The following is a 22,016-nucleotide window of genomic DNA, read 5'->3' on the forward strand; positions in this document are numbered from 1 at the left end:
AAACGCTGGCTTAAGTGACTGCTCATGGTGAGTACTCAGGAGCAGCTGTAAATATGTAGCCCTTCCCATCCTTTTGCACCCTTTCTGCAAGCACACTAACTGCGCTAGTAGCACATGAACCTGCCAGTATCCTCAGGCACATTCGGTCCCATGTGCTTCAGAAAGCATTTTTCACTAGAGCTTCCTGTCTCAATACCAACTCTAATAATAAACTGATATTACGACAATCTGCAAACAGCCCCCCAGAAAAGAAGCAGCGTAGTGACATCCCAGAACAGTAAGCCAGTGGAGTTAGTTATTTTGGATATGCTGGGATAGCTCACAACAGAATTTTGCATACTATTATTCATTCACAAATGTTGATAAAACAATTAAATTTAACAATCAGGAAGAAGCACATCTCCCAAGCAAAAAAAATCCCCCCAAAACCCATCAGTATGGTCACCACAATTTTTCAGATTCCCAATTTGTGCTTGCTTTTTGTGTCCTACAAGTTTGATTTGTGCTCCCTTTGCCTCTGATTAAAGAAAAAGTAACCAGCAATCTGATTCTGCCCTCATTTTAAATTAAATATAATATCCTCCACTGAAATTAAAGATATTACATACCAGTATAACGCAGATTAAATGATCAGAATCATTATACTCACATCATATATGAGTATAATCTATTCATACTTTAAGAAAATAACATGAATATGCCACAATATCAAACAAACCCTTATATAGCAATCATTTGTGACAAAATAAACATTTGAAAATACAGGTATGCTGCTAATACCTGCATGAATTATTTTAAAGAATTATACAACTTCATATGAGAAAGATGATTATTACAGGATGTGCATTACAGGATTGTGTTGTTCTCTGTTTTCTGCCTTCTTAGGAAGGTTCAGCAACATACCCCCAGTTGAAGGCATCCCTGCCCACAGCAGGGGGGTTGGAACAGGATGATTTTTAAGCTCCCTTTCATCCCAAACCATTCTATGACACCAATTTTGTATATGGTTTATTCTTTTCCCTCAGCCCTCACCTTTGCAGCCTCCCTATTCAAGGGTATTGAAGTAACACGTATGTTTCTGAAACAGATGTAAAAGAAACAAAAGACAAAAATTCCCACAGAATTATCTTTGGAGATGGCAGTAATTATCACGTGCTTAAAAAGATGTTGTATGATTTCATAGATCAGAAGGTTGCCTTTGTGATGGTGATGTCAATGTTCATTATGTTACAAATCTGGTATAAATAACACAGAAAAAAAAGTAATGGTAATTTTTTTTTTTTAATAAGAGAAAATTTGTACACTTAGATTACATTTCTGCAAACATTTGTATGCAAATAGTCATCCTATGATGCATTTCAACATCAAATAACTGTTTTATCTTCAAATTAAAAATATGAAAATATAATATAAACATATAAAAACATTTGGCAACAAAGTCTGTGCAATACAAAGGATGCCTGAACACTGTGTTCTGGGATTACAGGCTCACTTTTAAAATCTTGTGTGTGCCTTTGCAACACTTAATATTTTCTGAAGAGAAAATGGAACACGAAACAATATTTCAGAATGCACAGCAGGTTCTCTTCTTACTTTCATTTAGAGTCACAACATCTAAGTCATATAATAAACAGGATTTCTGTAAAACAAACATAAGCAAACAATTAAGATAACTAGAACACAACAGTTGAAAAGCTTGCTTTTTCACATATTTTCATGTAAAATATTTGGTGAAGTCACTAGATGTATTTGTATTTGAATATTTAATTAAAAGATTGCAGTTTTTTAATAAATTAGATGGAAACTGATGCCCATGCAACTCCTGGTTTGGCATCTTTACGTTCTTTAGCTGCCTCAAACATCTCTCCTAATTCTGAAGGATGATAGAAAGTGTCTTTTGAGGAGATACTACAAACCATGGGATCCTAAAATCTTTACTCACATGAACTGTTCATAAATACGGGTTCTCCTCTTGACTACACCAATTTTCACAAGTTTCAGTTAAGTGCATTAACCCTTGAAGCATTGAGCATGGGATGCAAAAGCCCAGTTGGAAGCAACATGAAAATACAGAGTATCAGTACCCATTTAAAAAAGGCACAGGCTATTAACTGTTAAAAAGGACTTTAACTTGTTTTGTGAAATTCACTAAAATTCTCTGTTTTCTTGCCTCTATTTAATAACCATGAATACCTCCAAATGGAAACAGTTCAGTTCTTATCATGATAAACTATCAAAATAGCACTCCACCCTTGTAAAACATTTATGTACTGATTGCAAAAGCAGATTATAACAAAAATAAAAATCATCAAAACCAGGACTCTTCCTTTCAGCAATGAACTCGATTAGATAATTAGTGTTGACCAGAGAAACAATCAAACCCAATTGTGCAATACAGTACAAATACATGTCGCAATCCTGCACTCTGAAACTGTGAACACTGAACCCTGAACAAGGGCACAAAGACACAGAGAATATTGTCACATGCCCAGGAAACAAAAAGTCCTAACTTTTCTACTTGCCATTCTCCTGCCTGTGTCTTGGCAGGTTTACCAAGTATGTAATGATACACAGAGAAGTAAGTGCAACCACGGGATTCACCACATTCATCTCAACCCAAACCCAACAGCCCCAAACAACCATTTCTGACAATAAAGAGAAGCTTCCAGAGACAACAGCTATCTAAGATGGAATTCATGAAATTCAAAGCACGAGAAAAAAGAAAGGAAAAGGGGAAAAAAGTCATCATAAACAATGTGAATCATGATTCAGAATTGAAAACTTACATATACAATGTCACAGTGTAGTTGAACATTGACTACATCCAGAAAGGTTCATCTAAAATTACTCAAGTGAATCAGAATGAGGGCGAAATAGAAAGTTGCCCCATGCTACAAATAAGCCTGATGCCTCTTTGGCTGAGCATATTTATCGCTGCCTAAAATCCTGGAGTGGACACATGAAATTTGTTTCCTTTTTCCTTCTGCAGCCACAGTTTCAGCTCTTCCTGTGGCAGGGCTGTCCCCACAGAGAGAGCGACTGAGCTTGTTCCTCCCTGGGGCTACACAGACCTAGGAAGACTTCCACAGTGCAAGGTGCTGGGAGAGAAGATGAACCTGGGAAGGGATCAGAAGTGATGACAGAGGCAGGAACAGAGGGCAGAAAATGTATTGTAGTGTCTAAACCTCAGGATGGATGCTGAAGCTGTTATCAGTAAAATTATTACCAAATATTGTTCTGACGGTAGGGTACTGGAAGACTGTGACTTACTCATTTCAGGAATTTCTTGACATTAGTCACATAATGAAGAAACACAGCATCTGCACTTTTACTTGGTTTTTTTTTTTTGTTTGGGTTTTTTAAAATTATTTTTATTTTTTGAGTGATAAGGACCAAGAGACATAACATTTTTATTACCCTTGAGAATACACACAAATACCAACACACAGATTTATAACTTGTGATAAGTTTTAACTTTTTACACAGTTGCGTAAGGTACTCGAGTACAGGCATTAGCTATTAACATTTGTGCTAGGCAGAGGTAGTATTTGATAGTCTGCAAGCATAGATAGCAAATATAAAGTATGAAGACCTTTCTGAAGAAGGGAGCAAGGCAGAATCCAAAGTACACAAACATAACCTTGCCATCTCAAGGAACAAGATACCACTCTGGTTTAGAAATAAGATTCTGAAGGAATAGCGTTGGAAAAAAATGGTACAGTAAGAAGTTTAAATTCACTCTTTTGAGATCAAGAAATAACATTGAGCATTGATTATTGTGGACATAAATTAAAAAGGTTTTGTCTCACCCATACTTTTTCCAGAGAAAACAAAATCAGTTTAAGTAGTAAAGGAGTTCTAGAAAAGCCCCCTTTGAACAGTTTCAGAATTCAGATTTCACTTAACTTTAGAGGAAATAGGTAATTCAAAGATGTTGCAGGCTATACTTCAGGATCAAACTTCATGCTTTCAGTCACAGGGGAGAAACTTTCATATTCCTTAAACACTGAAGATGTTTATTTGCAAATATTTTACTACTTAATAGTAGTTCTGGGTGGCAAGTAAGCTGTTCATGTATCCTTAGCAAGGATCCTCAGTACTGTAAGTAATTAAGAATGGGGAAGCATAATGATAATGCAATGGTTCTTATACTCTGTAAGATCGTTATCTGATAGTTTATCAACAGTCTAGCCAGGACAGAAAGACAAGAACCACCACTCCACAAATAAAGAAAAGCCATTTTGAAATCCGTTTTAAAATTTTAAAATGTAAAAGTTGAGGATTCTTAATCACTTCAGTTTGGTAAGACCAGTAAGACTGTTCCATACAGGATCTTTGTGAAGCAAATGAGGTCCTGGGACTCATTTAAGCAAATGTGCTTTACAGATTTTAACAGTGCATATTCATAATCTAAAGAGATATGAGGAGTCCTGCATAAAGCACTGAAGCAACGATCAGATTTGGACAATCCCATGTAGTGCTCAACTTCAACCAAGCCTTGGAAGAGGTGGGGCACCCCCTCTCCTGAAATTACAGCAGGGAGTTATGCAAATCTCTCCCACCTCTGGGAACAAGGCAGGCAGCATTTCTCCTCCAGGGCTCCATGAACACTAACACTTCCAGCTCACATTTCAGCTCAGCCTGTTGTAATTCACTGCCTAATAAGTCAGCCAACAAACAGCAAAAGAGCTGTGGAAAGATGAGAAGAACCAAAATGGTACCAAGAAGCTTGAGCTTCCTCTTTGGCATCTTGAGCAAAGTGGGGTTTTGAAAATACCTCCACAGACAGAGATGCCACTCTACCCTGCAGTGATTTTAGCAAGATGTTGAAACTTCCTGCTATCAAATACTAGTTTTTCCTGTTAAATAGCACACCAGACATGTCTCACCTAACAAAGAGGCATCTGTTCAACCTGTTTTATGCTTCCTGCTGTCTTCCCTCCCGGCTGTCTCTCCTCTCCAGCTCTAAGCAGAGTTTGTATCATTGGCATACAATAGATACCTAGACACAGGAATTGTGATGAGATGGCTTAGATTCCAATTTTTTTTTTTTTTTAATCAGAGAAAGAAAGCTAAGGTGGTATACACAGGGAAATGTAACGAAAAGACAAACTCTTTGAAAGGCTTCTAATGGAGTAAATCTGTAGATCTTCATTAAGATTTCCTTGCTGCAAAAACTGCTCAGATCAACTGTGCCATACAAAGTCAGATGATTCACCTACTCAAGCACCAGTTCTTGGTATCTTGATACTGGTTTAGTTATTTCAGAGGTGAGGCTCACTGTGGGTTCAGAAGAATGACAGAATTTTACTCTATCCACATCAAGCTCCCAGTCAAAGTCAGACTTGGAGTGCTTGCTTGAAAACTAGCAGTTTTTGAGAAACAAGAAGGGACTGTAACTGAGGTTCCTATTATTTATAACTTCTTTAAATTTTGAGGATTTTTATTCTAATGACAAAATGATCTTCCTTAATCACTGCAATCATTTTGTTTATATTTAACAATAATAGTTGACAAAGACTGACAAAGGATGGCAGGGAACTTGATGCAACCAAGTCCATGTCATTTTTGTTCCTGAACTGCCAGTAGACAGAAAGTTCAGTTATGAACAGTCATGACACTTTCTGTGCATTTTCCCTATATTCTGTAATTCAAATTACTTGTTCAAAGTGAAAGACAGTCTTCTCACAACAGTAATGGGCAGGGCATGGCACAAGCAGTACTAAGCATGAGCTAGGGATATATTAACAGGGAAGGCAGTCTCTGTGGGAGAGGAGAATCTAACTGCTGCTGAATACGTTCCTCAAGAAATGTTGATGAAGGCCTTGCTCTCAAAACCTGCTATTCCACCATGTCTAAAACACCTAACCCACTGGCAAAGTGTGGGGCTCTATCTCCCTCTTCTGTTAATACCAGGTAGACTGTAATGATGTTGTACTGCAATTAGTTTACAAACTTGAGAAGACAGCTGTAGTCCTCCTGAAAGGTTCCTCAACCCCACAAATCATCGAGGTAAGGTTTAGTATAGTTGCACCTCAACAGCCCTATTTAAGAGAGTAATACATCTTCAAAATCAAGATCCCACAGAAGCAGTAACTGCCAGAAGTGAGTCAAGTCTGTAACATTCTTTTGGTCTCCTGGAGTTTAATTTATTTAATTTGAATCATATGAAACCATATAGACTGAGATATGGAACCCCCTATAATCAAGGGAAAGAGAAATGCACCTCCAGAACAAAATTTTATCCTGAAAAGACTCATCTCTTTCCATTGTATAGAGATGATTCCAGACAACCAGACCAGTCATGCAAATTTTAGCTGGCTAAGGTTGCACATCAAGATGAATCTCATATCCCCTATACTCAGACATTGTGATTAAGTTTTGATTTACATAACCTAATTATATGCTACTGTTTCCAGAAGAATATCTGGCTCATTCAATGTCCAGAACAGTGGGGGTTTTTTTATTTTAAATTAAATAAGATAGTGTAGTTAAATTATGCCTTACACTGCACCAACACTAAGAGAGTTGGTACCATTTATCCTCTTTGCTTTAATCTCTGTACCTTGGTTCCCATGTGTGCAATGCTGAATATACTACCTAATGTTACTAAGAAGGTTATGGAGATAAAAATCTAAAATAGATCTAAAGTACAGCATTAAAAGCATTATGAAAACCCTCTCGAAGGAATTAATATTCTGTGGTCAGTACAAGATAAATAAAGGGCAAACAAAGCCTGGGGCTCCGTGCATGACTGAGGATAATAAAGAAACACTGAGTATGCACTGCTGGAGACACAGGGATCTTTTAGACAAACTAACAATTCCATGAACCTCAGCAATAATGAAATACGATTTCCTATGGATTTGGGTCTTGATGTGAATTAAATTTGATATCTATGATGCAAGTTCCAGCTGGAATGGCTGGTTGAAGCATTTTTCAGTCTCTCTATAGAGTGGTCTCTGTCCAACACTGCATGAAGTAATGCTGGAGACTTTCCTTTTGCAGACTACTCTTGCCTCTTACCTTATTTTCAAGGAACTCCTCAGGAGCTAATTATCTCTTAGTTTGACCAGTCAAATTTGCTTAAAATCAGCTAACAAGTTACAAAGGTACTTAAGGAGTCAAGGCATGGGACACATAGTGTAATCTCGAAAATCTGTTGCCGTAGGAAAGGAAGGTAAAGAAATGAAGGAAGGGCAGAATTGAGGCCTGCTATTTTAGAATGTTCATCTCAAATGACATCCAGCTGTTAAACATTAAATGTTGCTCTCAACAGCACAGGGCAAGGTCTTAAATGGATTTTCACTGTTCTCTACTCAGCAGATACATGTTTATTCAATATGATTAAAATAATCTTAGTAGTCAGTTTGGGAGGTAGGCAGAACTTAAGTTTTGGTTAAGCTTTATTGCAGTTTTCAGAAAAAGGTGAAAACTAATTATTTTTTTCTTTTTTTTTTTTTTTTTAAATACAGTTCCCTCCTTCTGCTCCTATTTTAGAAAAATACCAACAACCACACACACACAAAGACATAAATACAAAGGTTTGTAATATTTTTTTTAAAGCTAGTTGAGAAAAGTACTGCTTGTCAGCCATGGCACCAAACAACACAAAAATGCAAATGTTAACTGCATTCTGGGTGGTATTTGTTTGGTTTTGGTTGTTTTTTGAGGACTGACTTGCAAATAAAAGTAGTTTACTGGCAACCAGAAGCATTGTCAAAGAACAGCTCTCATCTATTACTGAACAGGTTTAGGCATATCTGAGACTTGTAAGAATTGTGAATAAATAAAATATTGTTGTAATTTGTCAACATGTCTAACCAATATTCTGGAATAATCTGTCATTAACATCTATTTCCACTGCAGCCTTTCAAATAGAATCAAATCAGCTATTATTGCCTTTCTCCAAAAATTCATCAGTCAGAGGAAGTTAAAATTAAAGTACTGCATTCAGTTATTATTAACTGATTGGTTTGAAAATTGTGAGTTCTCGGAAATATGGCATGACTTCTTAGCTGCTACCAGTGTAAACTGTCAAATAATATCTGATGGTTTTAGTGAGAGTACCCACGTAAATTAGAGCTGTAGGACTGAGCCCAAGCATAGAATGGCTGAGACAGTGTCTGAAACGTCAATCAGTACTTTAGTTATCTGAATTGATGGGATATAGAAGTCTTCTCTCTCCCTTAAACTCACTACAAGAAAAATACAAATGAAGAGATAGGAAAATGCAGCACAAAATAGTGACAATACAAATTTGCCTTTTGTTTTGTTTTGTTTAAATGTCTGACAGGTTTCAATATGTTCCCCCCCCACCCCGATCCTCCACTGAACAACAACTTGTCGTAAATTTCAAAAGAATCAAGAAACTTAGTACTTCTGTATGAGCTCTATAAATCTGGACACTGATCTTCACCACCTACAGAGTGTTTTCTGTACATTTAGTTAATAAAGAAATGCCTGTAGTAAATGGTAGGCGAGAGTGTATATAAAAAATCCTAGATTTCCTCAGATTAATACAATCTACTGCAATGTTTCTGAAAAGGTCTGCTGCCTGTCAGCCTGCCTTTGCCTGTTTATCTTACCTCTGAATGACCTTCACATACTTCCCAAAAGCATGGCCATAATAGACTTTTCTAGGGAGTTCCTTAAAATGAGTCTCCTCTGTGGGACTGCTAAAGCAATGACATGCTTCCACTGAAGCATCTCATCAGTCTGGGGAGGTGGTCCTATTGCAGAACCATGGGAGGCCTGATATCCTCAGACATAGGTGTCTTGGGCCAAAACAATATGCAAAGCTGTATCTCCTTTTTACAATCAGCAAGTATGTATTTCACCATTACAGAATGGATATATGACTAAAATGATCTCAGACTGGCATCTATCATGTCATTTTCCACAGCCACTAGTCACACTTCCTACTGCATTTTCCCTTCTCCAAAATTTCATCAGTTAGAGGAAGTTAAAATTCAAGTACTACATTCAGATTTCACAGTTTTGTGAACAGGCAAATTATTTTGTCAAACCTGAAAACCATGATGAAACAGTATGGTAGATTTTTTTTTTTTTTTTTTCCTGCAAACTCTCTTATCAGGCCAGTGGAAAAACCAATTGGGCTAAAGGAGTCCTTGTTTAAATCAACAAATCCATTTCACTAAAAATGGCAAATTATACACAAAAGTAATGGTATGTGATGCCCCATCAGGATTCCAAACATTTCTAGCTAGGGTGAACTGTTACTACAGACAAACTCAACAAATTCTCATGGGCATATTTCCCAAACACACATACATGCAAGCAGAGCATACAACTGCTCAAAGCAGTTCTAATTAAAACCATGCAGCGGTATAACATTTTCAACGTGGTCTGAATTTGCCATGTCTACACTAAAAACCCCATGAATTTTCATGAAGATGAGTAGGAACACTGAAGTTCCACTTACACTAAAGTAAGTGCAGGCAATCTTAATGTGAGAAATAACCAAGCACCATTTCTTCACACCGAGAGAATTCTTAGATCTTACCCAGATGCACCGTGCAGAAATGCTCACTTCACACATACTTGTGTTTGCAGCAGTTATGATCATAGCTATTGTTTTGTATTTTCATGCTTCATACTAACATACTAATATATTCTCTGTTTACAGCAGTCAATGTCTTCTTAATTTACAACAAAATCAGAGTTACCTTATTTGAGACTTTTTTCCCAACTATTCAAGGACGTGCCATTATCATCCTGTTCTAAACAATATTTGACCGTCAAGTTGCTGTGCTTCATTTTCATGCTAGAGTAATCAAAAGATTTTTTTTTCCTTCTTCTGTATCCCCCAAAATAACCAACTACAGGTTGTGTTATATATTACAACAGGACCTTGACTTAGAAGCAGTCCAACCCAGAGCTGTTACTCTGACCATCCCCTATGGTTACTTAATCAAAACACTGCCAACTTGTGACTTTGTCAGTAATTTTGCTCATTTATCTTTATTATGACTTCAACAGTATTCAGAATGGAAGGTTAGTTTTGTATAACTAATATTGGTGATGAATGGTAATGATAATGCATTGCATGAAGAACATCTATTAATGTCTAAAATAATATTCTACTGTCTAAAAATAAATTACAATGCAAAACATTTTCAGAGCTAATGAACAATAATTCAGACCTACAAAAGTATTGCAATTCTAAGGGATAAGGACTTTTAAGCCAACACACTCGAGTTAGAGATGATGACTCTGACCGCTACAATTTTGATTCCACTACTAATTAACTCAAATCTTTAGGACACGATAACTTCAAAAGCACTAGCGTAAATCAGCCAAACAAACAGCTATGAACCTTGTATAAAACATTTGACTGCTAAACATAAAAGGTCCACTGATTACATCAGCATGCAGCATCTTCACTGTGTGCACATTCTGCAGAAACCTGGAGGAAAAGGGAATCGTCCTGGCACAGAAGTGGAACCACTCTAGAGCTTTTAACCACTCCCTTACATAAAAGCACGGGAAAGAAAGTCACAGAAGCAGTTGTCCTGAATTTTCACTTTCTCTCTGAACTGTATTTTACTTGTTCCCCTCTATTGTTTTTCTCTTCTCCCACAGTTCTTCTCCCCCATGTTCCTCCTCTGTATGCGCATAACTACAGAATCCCTTCAAAATATTAATTCCATAATACAAGAAAAAAAGCACTAGCTGTGCTTTGCTAAACCTGTTCTGTATTTACAACCTTGTTTACCCAATCTGTCAAGAAAAATCTCACATTCTTTCTACTTAGAAGCCTACCTTTTCCAGTATTTCCTTAGTCAAGATTGAGAATGCATGCTCAATGTTCACATTATCCTTAGCACTGGTTTCAAAAAATGGTATTCCATATTCCCAAGCAATCTGAAAAACAAATGTAGGCAATGGGATGAACAGTCTTCAGGAAAAAAACACTTCCTAATACTAGTATCAAGAGAAATGGAGGTGTTCTGACTGCTTCTAACATGCCATATAAACACTGATTAAATACGTTAGCTCAGTAAAGTACACTATATTTATCCTAAGAATGTTTCAATTCTTAAAACATTCTTCTTAAATTTTTTCCATTTTCAAAACATCTTTTTTAACCTATCTCTACTTGTAAATGACAACAATAAACTTCAGTGGCTCTGTTCTCAGTGTTTTGATATATTTGGAAAACAAACTGTCTCCTAGGCAGTTATTTAGGGGGAACTAATGGAGTGCCCGCAGAAAGGCAGAGATAAAAATATGTCAAAAACTGTAGGAAAAAAGACATGATGAAATGTGAAAGAGACATTCCTTTATGCCAGACAGAGAGAAGCACAGAAATAACAGGCAAGCAAAGAAAAGATACGTGTGTGAAAAATATATTCTGGTAACAGGCACAGAGAAAATACTTAAAAGGGCAGCACAGACTTTATATTGGTTGATTCTATTTAATTTACTCATGTTCTCTGATTTCCAGTGTATTTCCCTTACTGATAGCTTAGAGCTATGCTGGCATGAAGAAAAAAACCCAACACAACAAAAGTCGTATTTTTTTAGTGTCCTAAACTTTTCCTAATTTATACAGTTAAATACATGCACAAAAAAGAAAATACAGTTGCATCATTGCCTCCCAAGAGAGGGGGCCAAAGTGGGAATAAATATGCCAAAAAAAGTGGAAGAGTCTATTTATTCCCATTGCAATGGATCCCTTCTTGCTATACATCTGGAGAAGATGATACCAGGCAAAGAAAAATACCCTACTGCTTATAATGTATAGAAAATTCTGTCATTACTGAACACTTAATGATTTATTTGGAAGGGTCTCCATTAGGATAAAAAGTCTAATGTTGCCAGTTTCTGTTTGCTTTCAATGAGCTCTAGAAATAACAAATCAGTGCTTTACAAAAACTCCCAAATCAGGCGTGAAGATAGAGATAAAAGAATCAGACTTCATAAGTTTTAGTCAAAATATAATAAAGATTATATTAAAGGTAGGGGAAAAAAGTGAGCAAATTGGTTTCCTTTCCTAAATGCTACAAGAAAATTTAATTCCGAAATAAAGATGAGATCTAGATTGTTTCTTTAGACAGACTGCTTCACAAGGGATTCTGAAACTCTAGCTGACTGCTGTGAACTGTTTTCAATACTTCAGCAACTTGTTACAGAAAATTAAGATAATTTAGCTATTCACAAGTGTCAATACAAAACAATGATGCATAATGGTTCGTAACAAATTAAAAATTATTGGGCTACTAAAGTAAACTGTTTAGCAGTTTCTAAAGTGCACAGAAACTAATTAAATACTCCCTTTTCCTTGTATCATGTAACAGATTTCTAGAGGGTTACTTACGTACAAACTCTGATGAACACAAACCCCCCATATTTTAGTCACGGAATCACAGAAATTATTTTGAGAGGTAACCCCACTCAAAATGGGGTCAACCATGGCTTTGCCTACCCAAGTCTTGAAAATCCAGCCATGATGGACATTCTATAACCTTTATGGGACCCTCTTCCATAGTTACAACACCCTTCTAGTGCAACTGGTTCTCCTCATCTCCAGCCTGAACCTCCCAAGCCAGTCTTGTGTCTGTTGCCCCTTGGGAAGAGTCTACTTCTATCACTTCTCTAGCTACACTTCAATTGCTGTAGACCAGGACCTGCTCCTTAGCCTCCTCTTTACCCAGCTCCCCCAGTTCTCCTCATGGATCACTGGTACCCCAGTTACCTTTGTACCTGTATGCTGGACCATCTGCAGTTTCTCAACACCCTCCTTGAGATGGGAGAGCCAAAGTTGAACACAATATTCCCTGTAGCCTTGCCATCGTTAATTAAGGGGGGTAATAATCTCCCCAGACTGACCATCCACTACCCTTCTAATGTCACCCAGCATGCTTTTAAGCCATGAGGAAACACTGCTGACTTATATTCAAGCTGGCATTCAGAGAAACTTGAGTCCTTTGCAGCAGTGAGTCATGCCTGGGATTACTCCATTACAGGTGCAAATCTTTCCACTTCATGAATTTAATGACGTTTCTGTTGGCCAAGTTCTCAAGTTTATCAAGGTCCTACGGAATTGGTGTTCTCCCATTTGGTCTGCCAGTCACAGCCCTTAACCTCATGCTACATGCAAATGTCCCCCTATCATCAGCAATATCACTGATGAAAATGTTGATCAACGTGAGTGAAGCAAGGCTGACTGACTATACCTCCCTGAAGCCCCTTCTTTGCCTTTTTTAAAAGATTCATGTCATGCCAGCATCTTTCTAGTCAAAAGGGATCTCTTCCAAACACCATGAGTTTTCAGAGTGGACTGACAGCTCTTTTGGTACAACTGGATGAACTTCATCATGTTTATGGATGCATCCAACTTTCCTAAGCAGTTTCTAATCCAAAGCTTTCCCATTGCTGGCTGACCTGCTCCTTCCCAAACCATGCCAGTACCTGCAAAGGCCTAAGACAAACAGACCACAAATAGACCTGCAAGCTCAACCTCTGAAGACCAATGCAAAAGAAAAATCAAATCAAATCAAAAAACTTCAGCCTTCTCTGTATCATGTTACTACATTGCCTACGACATTGCATCTATCAGTGCACCTGCATTTTTCTCTATATGTGCACAATATTGGTTAAAGAAAATTAATGGATGTATAATTTCAATTCACCCTGCGTAGTGATAAGTTCAGTGGCAAAGAAGTCTTCTAAAAATGTAACTAGATGGGAAAAGCCCTACCAGTCCAGTGTTAAAGCAGCTGGAAATATGAACACAGATTTGGGTACTCTCTCTCATAAAGAAATTGGAAAGACATATTCAAAGAACTATTTTTTTTCTCCTTTGGGAGTATATTGAGTAGATCCATAAATAAAATATCTAAATACATGTACAAACCTATTGGAATTATACTACTGGGCAATTTTATTTTATAATATCCTTGAGAACAGTTTGGAGATCCTGTGTTAAATAAGCTCATATCTTACAGTAACAAAATAAGTAATGCTAATACCGTTTCCAAGATGAAATTTAATTCCAATTGTTCATTTAACTCAAAATATACTACTTCCCAGCAAAGGGCTCCTATGATTTCTTAGTGTTGAATCAGAGAGATGTGGCTGAAATATTCTTAGAGCTGTGCAGTATATTTTTTTAAAATTTGTATTGTATATGTAAAATCAGCTTCAAAGATATAAATCAACTTCAGCTATGAAGACAGCAAATGCAAAAATAAAGGGTAGAAAATTTTACTTGGCTTTTTATGTTAGAAAGATTTGATAGGAAAAAACCTGCCATATTCTATTAAGTCATATAACCTTCAACACGTTTCTTTTTCAGTGAAAAAGAAAATTTTACTGGGGGGGTGTGAACAGGGAAGCCCAAGAAGCTTGAGTTAAAAATTTTGTCAAAGTGAATAAAAAGCAATTAAAACAAGAATATTATACTTCATAATTTTAAAATTAAATATATAAATTTCTGAGTGATTGAAATTATGTAACTACCAAAAGAATAACTAAAAAATTCTCAGCATTAAATTAGTCTAGGAAGAGGGATACAAAAGCCACTGAGTTATGACAGATTTTTACAAAAATGCCAACACAGATGATATGATTCCCAGAGAATCTAGGGTCTTCTCTGCGAGAGACTGGACAGAACAATACTTACAGTTCACACTTTCAGGGTAATATGAAATACCTATGTATGAATTATTATGTGTCAATCTTAGTATCAAACTGTTTTCCCCTCTTAATAAGGATATTTTCTTCTTTGGAGTGAGAGGAAAATTGCTAGCTCTCTCTCTGCTAATGGAATATTTCTCCAGCGTGTTCAGTCAGATGCTTTAGCACTTGTAAATCATATTAAAAGAAGAAATAGTATAACTGAAGAGTTGCCTTGCCTAAAAACACAGGGGAAATCTAGAAAGTAGACTCAATGGGGAGGAGGTAATGATTTGTTTCTGAAAAACATACTACAATGAGAGAAATTTTGATTGCATGGTTAAGAACACAGAAGTCAGAAAATGTCACGCTTAATACCATATGCAAAACCCTACTACTGCCCTCTTGTGCACATGCATCCAGTGACTCTTTAGATTTCTGACAGTACATTCTTTGTGTGAGAGCACATATGTGTTTTTCAGCAACCTTATTCCTTGTAAACAGTTATGGTACATTAACACTGAAAGCACCTGCCATACAAACAATGAACTTTCAAGACTGTAAAGCTGTCAAAGAGGTGATGTTATTTTTTTAAAGTTCCCTAATCTGGGACTATATAATTGGCAAGATATCATCAGTGTGTTTTTCTTTGAACATCCTGCCTGACTCACCATGCCTGAAAGCATAATAGGAGGGCTAATTCTGACTTCCAGACAACAGATGCAGAGTTTGCAGTAGCAAAATTTACTTGTATACAGGCCACGCTCCCTTGCAATATTTAGTTATTATCAAAATTTCTTCTGTCATAGCATTCTGAATTTCCTCACTGGTTCTTAGTGAAAGTAATTTGCCATTGCCTTTAAAACAGCACTCTCCACTTAATAACAGTTCTTCCCCTAACCATGCTCAGCAGGTATAAACCATACTGTAGTCTCAGCTGTACCACACATACACAGTTTGGTCTAGGGGAGCTGGATGTTCAGTATCTGCCCAGTCTTATTCAGGGCTATTCATAGAAAATGCAGATCACTTTGCATAGGCTGCCAGAATAGTTCTTTATAGTCAGACTGTAGCAAAAAAGATTACTGATGGGTAGTACCAAAAAAATTATGCAGAACATATTACATTTTAATATTCCACATTACAACAGTATTCTGAAAATGCAGACTCTATATAAGATTTCTATTGTAGCACCTAAAACTTTTAAAGTGCATTTGAACCATTAAAAGTGTATTCTAAAGAGATAAGCTAGGAATTACTTAATGTATTTCTACTAGTATGTTAAAAAAGCCCCCAACTCTCCAGAACTCCACAAGTGTTCTTCTGGAGCAATTCCTAGTTGAATTTTTGGGATTCAGGAGCTTTTTACCATTTTCACTTTTAACAGCTCACAGTCACATACTAAGATACTCAGGAGACTCCAAAGAAAGTATCAATGATACCTTTTCTCCTTTCTGTTTTGGAACTACACGTTCTGACTCCTTATCACACTTGTTGCCCAACAGTATTACGTCCACTTCATCACCTGCTTTCTAAAAGAGAACCAGCATTAATAAATGTCAAGTAAGAAAAAAGCAAACAACATAAGTCCTTCACCTTCAGCTCATACGAACTCTCAGCACTTCACTTTCTTGAAAGTAAAGGCTAAATTCTGTCCTGACCTTCATATGTGGAAATATTTTCCATCAGTTACTGGGATTAGGAGTGAAACAGCAAGATTGCAAAGAGCAGAAAAAAGCTACTTAGAAGTGCTGTGTATAATTTCCAACCCCTTTCATAAGATATAAAGTATATGGTGCATGGGCACCATCTTCTGATGAGTGCTCCATCTTGAGGCTTTAAAGTGACTGGAAATGCCCTCAATTCACAGACACTTCCCTCTCTAAAGTAATAGATCCATGGACTAGCATATGACTCCGGTCTACACCCAGCACTCACAATTTAAAAGGAAAGAATTTGCTGCACCTGAAAGAGCACCTCTCTTTACTTCACTTTTGCACACAGACAGTAAAATTACATTCAAAGTGTTCTAACTCAACATAAAAGTCTGATTATTCCAAGACACTAGGAAGAAGGCAATAGATTTTTAATGAAGCAAAATTTAAGAACCTCATTGATCCTAAAAGGAAGAAAAATCTACCTTTTTGACCTTGTCTTCATCCTTCATTCCTCTAATCCGCTCATGTGCATGATGACTGTGAAATGCACTGGGTTCTTTACATCACTGTTATTTTAAGATAAGCTATTGTAACTATGCATGACTGGAATAATGACAAGGAAAGGGAATAGTTCTGTAACAGCATGTGAATTTGAAAACTGACATTTGTCGTGGAAGTCATTATATTTAAAACCACTTTTGGTGCTTAAATGGAGGAAGCTGAGGGTCTCACTCTAGAGGCAATTGAAGCTAACGTGGTCTGACTGCCATGGCTTTTATTCTTGAGGCACATGCTCATGTAGCTTCTTTGATGACTCAAAAAGCCTGGTCTCAGGCTGCACATCTCTCTCTACCGGGACACTGATGAAACCTCTGATCTCTGTCATCATCCTAATTTTTATAACTTTGCCGTAAGACAGAACCAGTCACAATCATCTTGCTGAAAGCTCACACACATATGCATGCACGTCCTTCCCTTCAGAGAAATGCAGAGAAAAATCTCTATTCTGTAAAGGATGAGAGAATCATTATTTTTAGTCTATTTGTACTTTTACAACTAAGTTGCCTCATTTGAAGAGTACAGCAGCAGGCACAATTTATTAGTAGGGAACGCTACTTCATTTTTTTAATCTGTTTTCCTCTTAGAGTCAGCTAAACTTATTTCATACCCAGACCTGATGTGCAAGATAACGTAGTATTAAAATGAAGTAAACTTAACATAAGAGTAGGAAGTACAGGCCTAAAATAGTGAATCAATCTAACCTAGATTAACAGATCAAAATGTTGGCTATTTCAGAATGCCCTGGAGATTCACTACACTTTACATAGGCTCTCCTACATAAAATCACGTAAATCAGTCCCCAAAATAGAGTAAATAGACAATTTAATCTCATCACATAATCAACTTTTCATTTGGAAGAAGCATTTATGTTGATGAACGTTTTATGAGAGACATTTGACTTTACTCTTAAGTTAAAGGTCAAAGGGAAATACTGGCATACTTGCACATACAAAACCACTGAATAAATTCTGCAACTTTATTTCTGTATCAACAGCACAAACTATTGCAGTAGGAATGTTTATTCTAAACAGCTTCAAACAATAACAAAATTTTAAAGAAGTTAGAGGTACCAGGCCTTTCAGTAATTATTTATCAGTATTACCAATCAGTATTTATTTCTGCAAATAAATATTCATTCTATATCAATATAATGTATTAATGTATATTCACTTTATCTGGATCCTCCACCAAAGCACTCAAAGTACTCCTCTTTTAAAGATAATGCCTTGCAGTTTCTTGCATTTAGAAAACTGAAGATTATACACTAAAATGATGTCCATTTGAGATTCTGAAAACTATGTAGATGAAGACCTAAAAAATTAAGTCAAAATGACTGGGCAGAAGTTTGCCCATGTGCTCAGTTGGCATAAAAACTGCAAGGATACACTGATTTGAATTGGCCAAAAATATGGCTCTTCAGTGCTTCCAAAAACTCACTATGTATTTTCATACTCTGTTATTTATAGCTCAGGAATAAGCTTTCCAAATGCAAAATCTAAAAGATGATGTTTATTTTACTGTTGTCAAAATGCTACTATGCACTGATTAAGCTCTAGACTCAGGAAATACTTTCCCTTCATATTAGGGAGAAGTACTATTAAAAATTTCATCCATTTCATCAAGGCAAAAAAATTTTTTTTTTAAAGATTATAAAAAAAAAGATTTGTTTTTGTATCTCAAAAATGACAGATTTTTGGTACACTTTCTCAATTTTCCCTTGGGTTTTAATATTTCAAAGTTCACATTTTATTGAAGCTTAAAGTAAAAACAACCTGAACTTGTAGAAAACCTATACTATTTTATTTTGAAAAAGAAAACATCAGCACTATATTTCTCCCAAAAAATTGGAATCAAGAGATTTATTGAGACTAACCTAGTTTTCTGAGGTGTTTGGGAGAGCTTGGAGTCACCAGGTTTTGGCAAAAGGGTTTTTCTTCCGCTAGGTTCCCGGGCAGCTGGATCTGGCGGCAGCAGGAGCGAGGCTGCTCCGAGCAGTGGCCACGGGAGGGAGCAGTGGCAGAGCCTCAAATCCAGCTCTGCCACACACTGGACTCAGAACACTGGACATTTGCACCACAGCCTCTTCAGCGACCTGCTGACAGGGGACACCCACCCATGCCCTTCACCCTTCTGCTTAACATTCACCCAGCCTGGGCACCCAAACCAGGCAAATACACAAATCACTGCCTGACTACATGCCTATTAACAAAAATCAAAAATGCAAAAGGGAAAATATCTTGCTCATCCCCTCTGTATGTAATTTGTCTGGTGGGGTTTTTTTTCTTTTCAAATGTTAGGTCTTTTTTTTCTGCAGTTCTTATTTTCCAGAAGTGCTGTGAATTTATGTGAGTATGAAAAGCAGCAGACACCTTTGCTGTAAAAGAATTACACCATATCTATACTTACAGGTTAATGGAAGAAATGATACTTTCATCTCTTAAATGGTGAGCACAGACCTGACTATGAAGGGCCGGCCTCAACCTCCCCTGCAGCAATCTGACTGTGATGCTTACAAGCTCCTCCAGACTCCTTGTTGTATGAACCAATCTATCCAGTGATACATCCTCCAGAAACACCACTGCGTCCCTCCACCACACTTCCAGGGTGTAGTTGTGAAGGGCTGCATGATTTTGGCACTCACTAAAGACAGTTTGAAAAGGGAACAGAAGTTTGTCTGTAGGTCCAAACAGCGAAACTGAGTGATAGGTCCAAACAGTGAAACCCACAGGTGATAAATACACTATGGGAATACTTAATTAGTTTGTATATGAGGCAGAAATGTAGTATGAATATAATTTTTCACATTTGAAGAAGATGCATATGGTCAAACAGCAAGATGAAGGCAGGGCTGGAGAAGGCCTTAAAGCTGGGAAGTTTCCTCTTCTTACTCACTAGACAATGACAGTAGAAACTTACCCTTTGTAATACTGAAGAGCAAGTTATCAGGAATAGATTGCCCTCACAGTCTCTTTGACAGTATCACATGGACAGTGTTCATATTACGATTCCCACACACATCTCTTCCTATATATTTTTCTAAGTGCCACTCTTCCTGTTCATTTTTATGACCTGAGTTACAAATGACTGGTTTCCAGGACTTCAGTGGAAATAAATAAATGATAAAATTTGTTTGCCTACTAGCAAACTTAGACTGCAGTAAATATAAACCAATTTATCCCAGATAAACTAATTTAGTAAAATGACAAGAACAAGAATTTTAAGTTCTAATCAGAGCCATAACAACAAACCCATCTACAAATTGGAAAAATTAGATTTTTTGACATCAAGCTTTCCCTCCTGAGGAAGAAAAACTCAGAAGAATTTGAAGTCAAACTAATTTACATTTGTACAGCAGTTTGCTGTGCTGCTTTTATTTAAGTGTGATGAAGAAATACGGAAAGACAGTCCAGTCTCCCAGATGCACTAGATGAACTGAACCAAAAAAGGCACTATGCAAAAATGTCAGCAACACAACACACCCATACCGTTTATATACTGGCTGAGGGGTCACTTCTTCAGGTAGGACAAATCGAAAGCTAATATATTCCATTAGTGATTTAGATGGGCAAGGACTTCTGGAAGTCATTTGGTCTAATCCCCTGACTGAAGATGGGCCAACTTCAAAGTCAGGTCAGGTTTCTCAAGGCCCTGTTAAATGGTGTTTTAAGTGTGTCCTTTAAGAGTTCCTCTCTTGGGCACCTGTTTGAGTATTTGACCACTCTATTGTGAGGAATTTTTTGCCAATGTTTGTCGGAATCTTGTTCAAAACATCCTAGAAAGAAGTGCTTTCTGCAAATGGATTTGGTACACAGATGCTTCTACTTAAATTTTCAAAGGCCAAACAGAAACAGCCTTTCAGAACAGGTGCATACAACAGCTAAAAGCCATGTCAGAAGACAAGAGGAACACTTTAATAAATTGCACATACCCTGCAATCCTACAAACAAATAATAGTTTCAGGTTCCAAGTAATTTTCCTGCAATTATCATGGTCCTAATGAGTGCATTACAAATCCAATATACCTATACTGGATTTGCCAATAATGCCCTAAGATATTAATCTGCGTGTGAGTATATTTTTCTACTAAGATTTTTAGGTACAGTCATGTTACTTCATTTCCTCTAGTTCTGAATACAAATTTTACAGCACTACAGATACGGCAGCATATTTCTGTCTTGAACTTCCTTGAACAATAATTCAGTTTTAATAGGAAATTTGCTGTATTCCACACTTAAAATAACTGAAATATAATAAGAACATTACTGGTAATTGCACTGACTGGCCAGCTTTTATAAAATCAATGGACTTCTTAAGAATGCTAAATTGCTAAACTGTTGTAAAAACGGTTTGGTACATTGAACAGATTTTTAAAAAAACTTTAACATTTTTATGTGTAATGAATGAGATGAAAATAAGAGCATAATGTAATAACTGCATTGTCTCAAAAAATTCCTGTTTGGTTCAGGTAAAAGCTTTACACGATCTGTTAGTTTGGTATTTAAAGAAGCCTGTATTCTATCTGTTTCCCTTTTTAAAACTTACTTATTTTCTCTATGCTTGCATATTTCAAGAGTGCTGCAGCAATAGCCACTTCGATTCTGGGCATTTGTGGGGAATGAAATACTGGTTGGCATTCACAGACCAAAGAAAATGCAGGGAATGTCACCGACCTTCAGGAAGCAATTAATTTTCATGAAATGCCCTGAGTTTAAACAGTTACTGCTTAAAAACATTTCTTTTGCAATGAATGGGTCCATATATTTCCACCAAGACGCTTCAGAAATTGATATCCCACTAGGACTAAATTAAATTTTTTATTATTATCTAGCTCTGTTACAACACTAATTGCTAGTTTTGAGATTGGTGTAATCAATCATGCAATTTATATTTCTGAAAACTGGTTTAGATTCAGTATTTTTCGATTTTTTAAATTTTAAACTAACAAAGTACCTTCAAGGGTTAGGATTAAACAGTCCAAATAGCTTGAGTACATTTACAGGGAAGCTTTGAAGTGTCACAAACAGAAAGCAGGCTTGTGCAGGTATCACTTCCTGACTGACTTAAGCAGATCTAAGCCTGCAAGGTGGCTGCAGTAGCTAGTCCCATCCTGCCCTCCACCCTGGCCATACAGTCCTGAAACTTTTTTTGCTGTTT

At 36.8% G+C, this 22,016-nt stretch overlaps 1 protein-coding gene across 2 annotated transcripts in view; it reads right to left on the minus strand.

Moving 5' to 3' along the window:
- Positions 1 to 987: 987 nt before the first annotated feature.
- Positions 988 to 22,016, minus strand: part of LOC114057190 (ras-related protein Rab-10-like) — a 31,259-nt gene continuing 10,230 nt past the window's right edge. The window contains exons 4-6 of one of the 2 annotated variants that reach the window (XM_027883166.1): positions 16,086 to 16,175; positions 10,786 to 10,887; positions 990 to 1,639 (exon numbers count right to left, since the gene is read on the minus strand). In XM_027883166.1, coding sequence (XP_027738967.1) covers positions 1,565 to 1,639; positions 10,786 to 10,887; positions 16,086 to 16,175 — 267 coding nt within the window. In that variant the 3' untranslated portion in view covers positions 990 to 1,564. Of the gene's footprint in view, positions 1,640 to 10,785; positions 10,888 to 16,085; positions 16,176 to 22,016 lie in introns of both variants that reach the window. The other variant, XM_027883167.1, reaches the window with a different exon arrangement.

The sequence above is a fragment of the Empidonax traillii genome, unplaced genomic scaffold (assembly GCF_003031625.1).
Source record: "Empidonax traillii isolate 1590-97213 ecotype Southwest subspecies unplaced genomic scaffold, ASM303162v1 scaffold119:size1479319, whole genome shotgun sequence".
NCBI classification, from domain to species: Eukaryota; Metazoa; Chordata; class Aves; order Passeriformes; family Tyrannidae; genus Empidonax; species Empidonax traillii.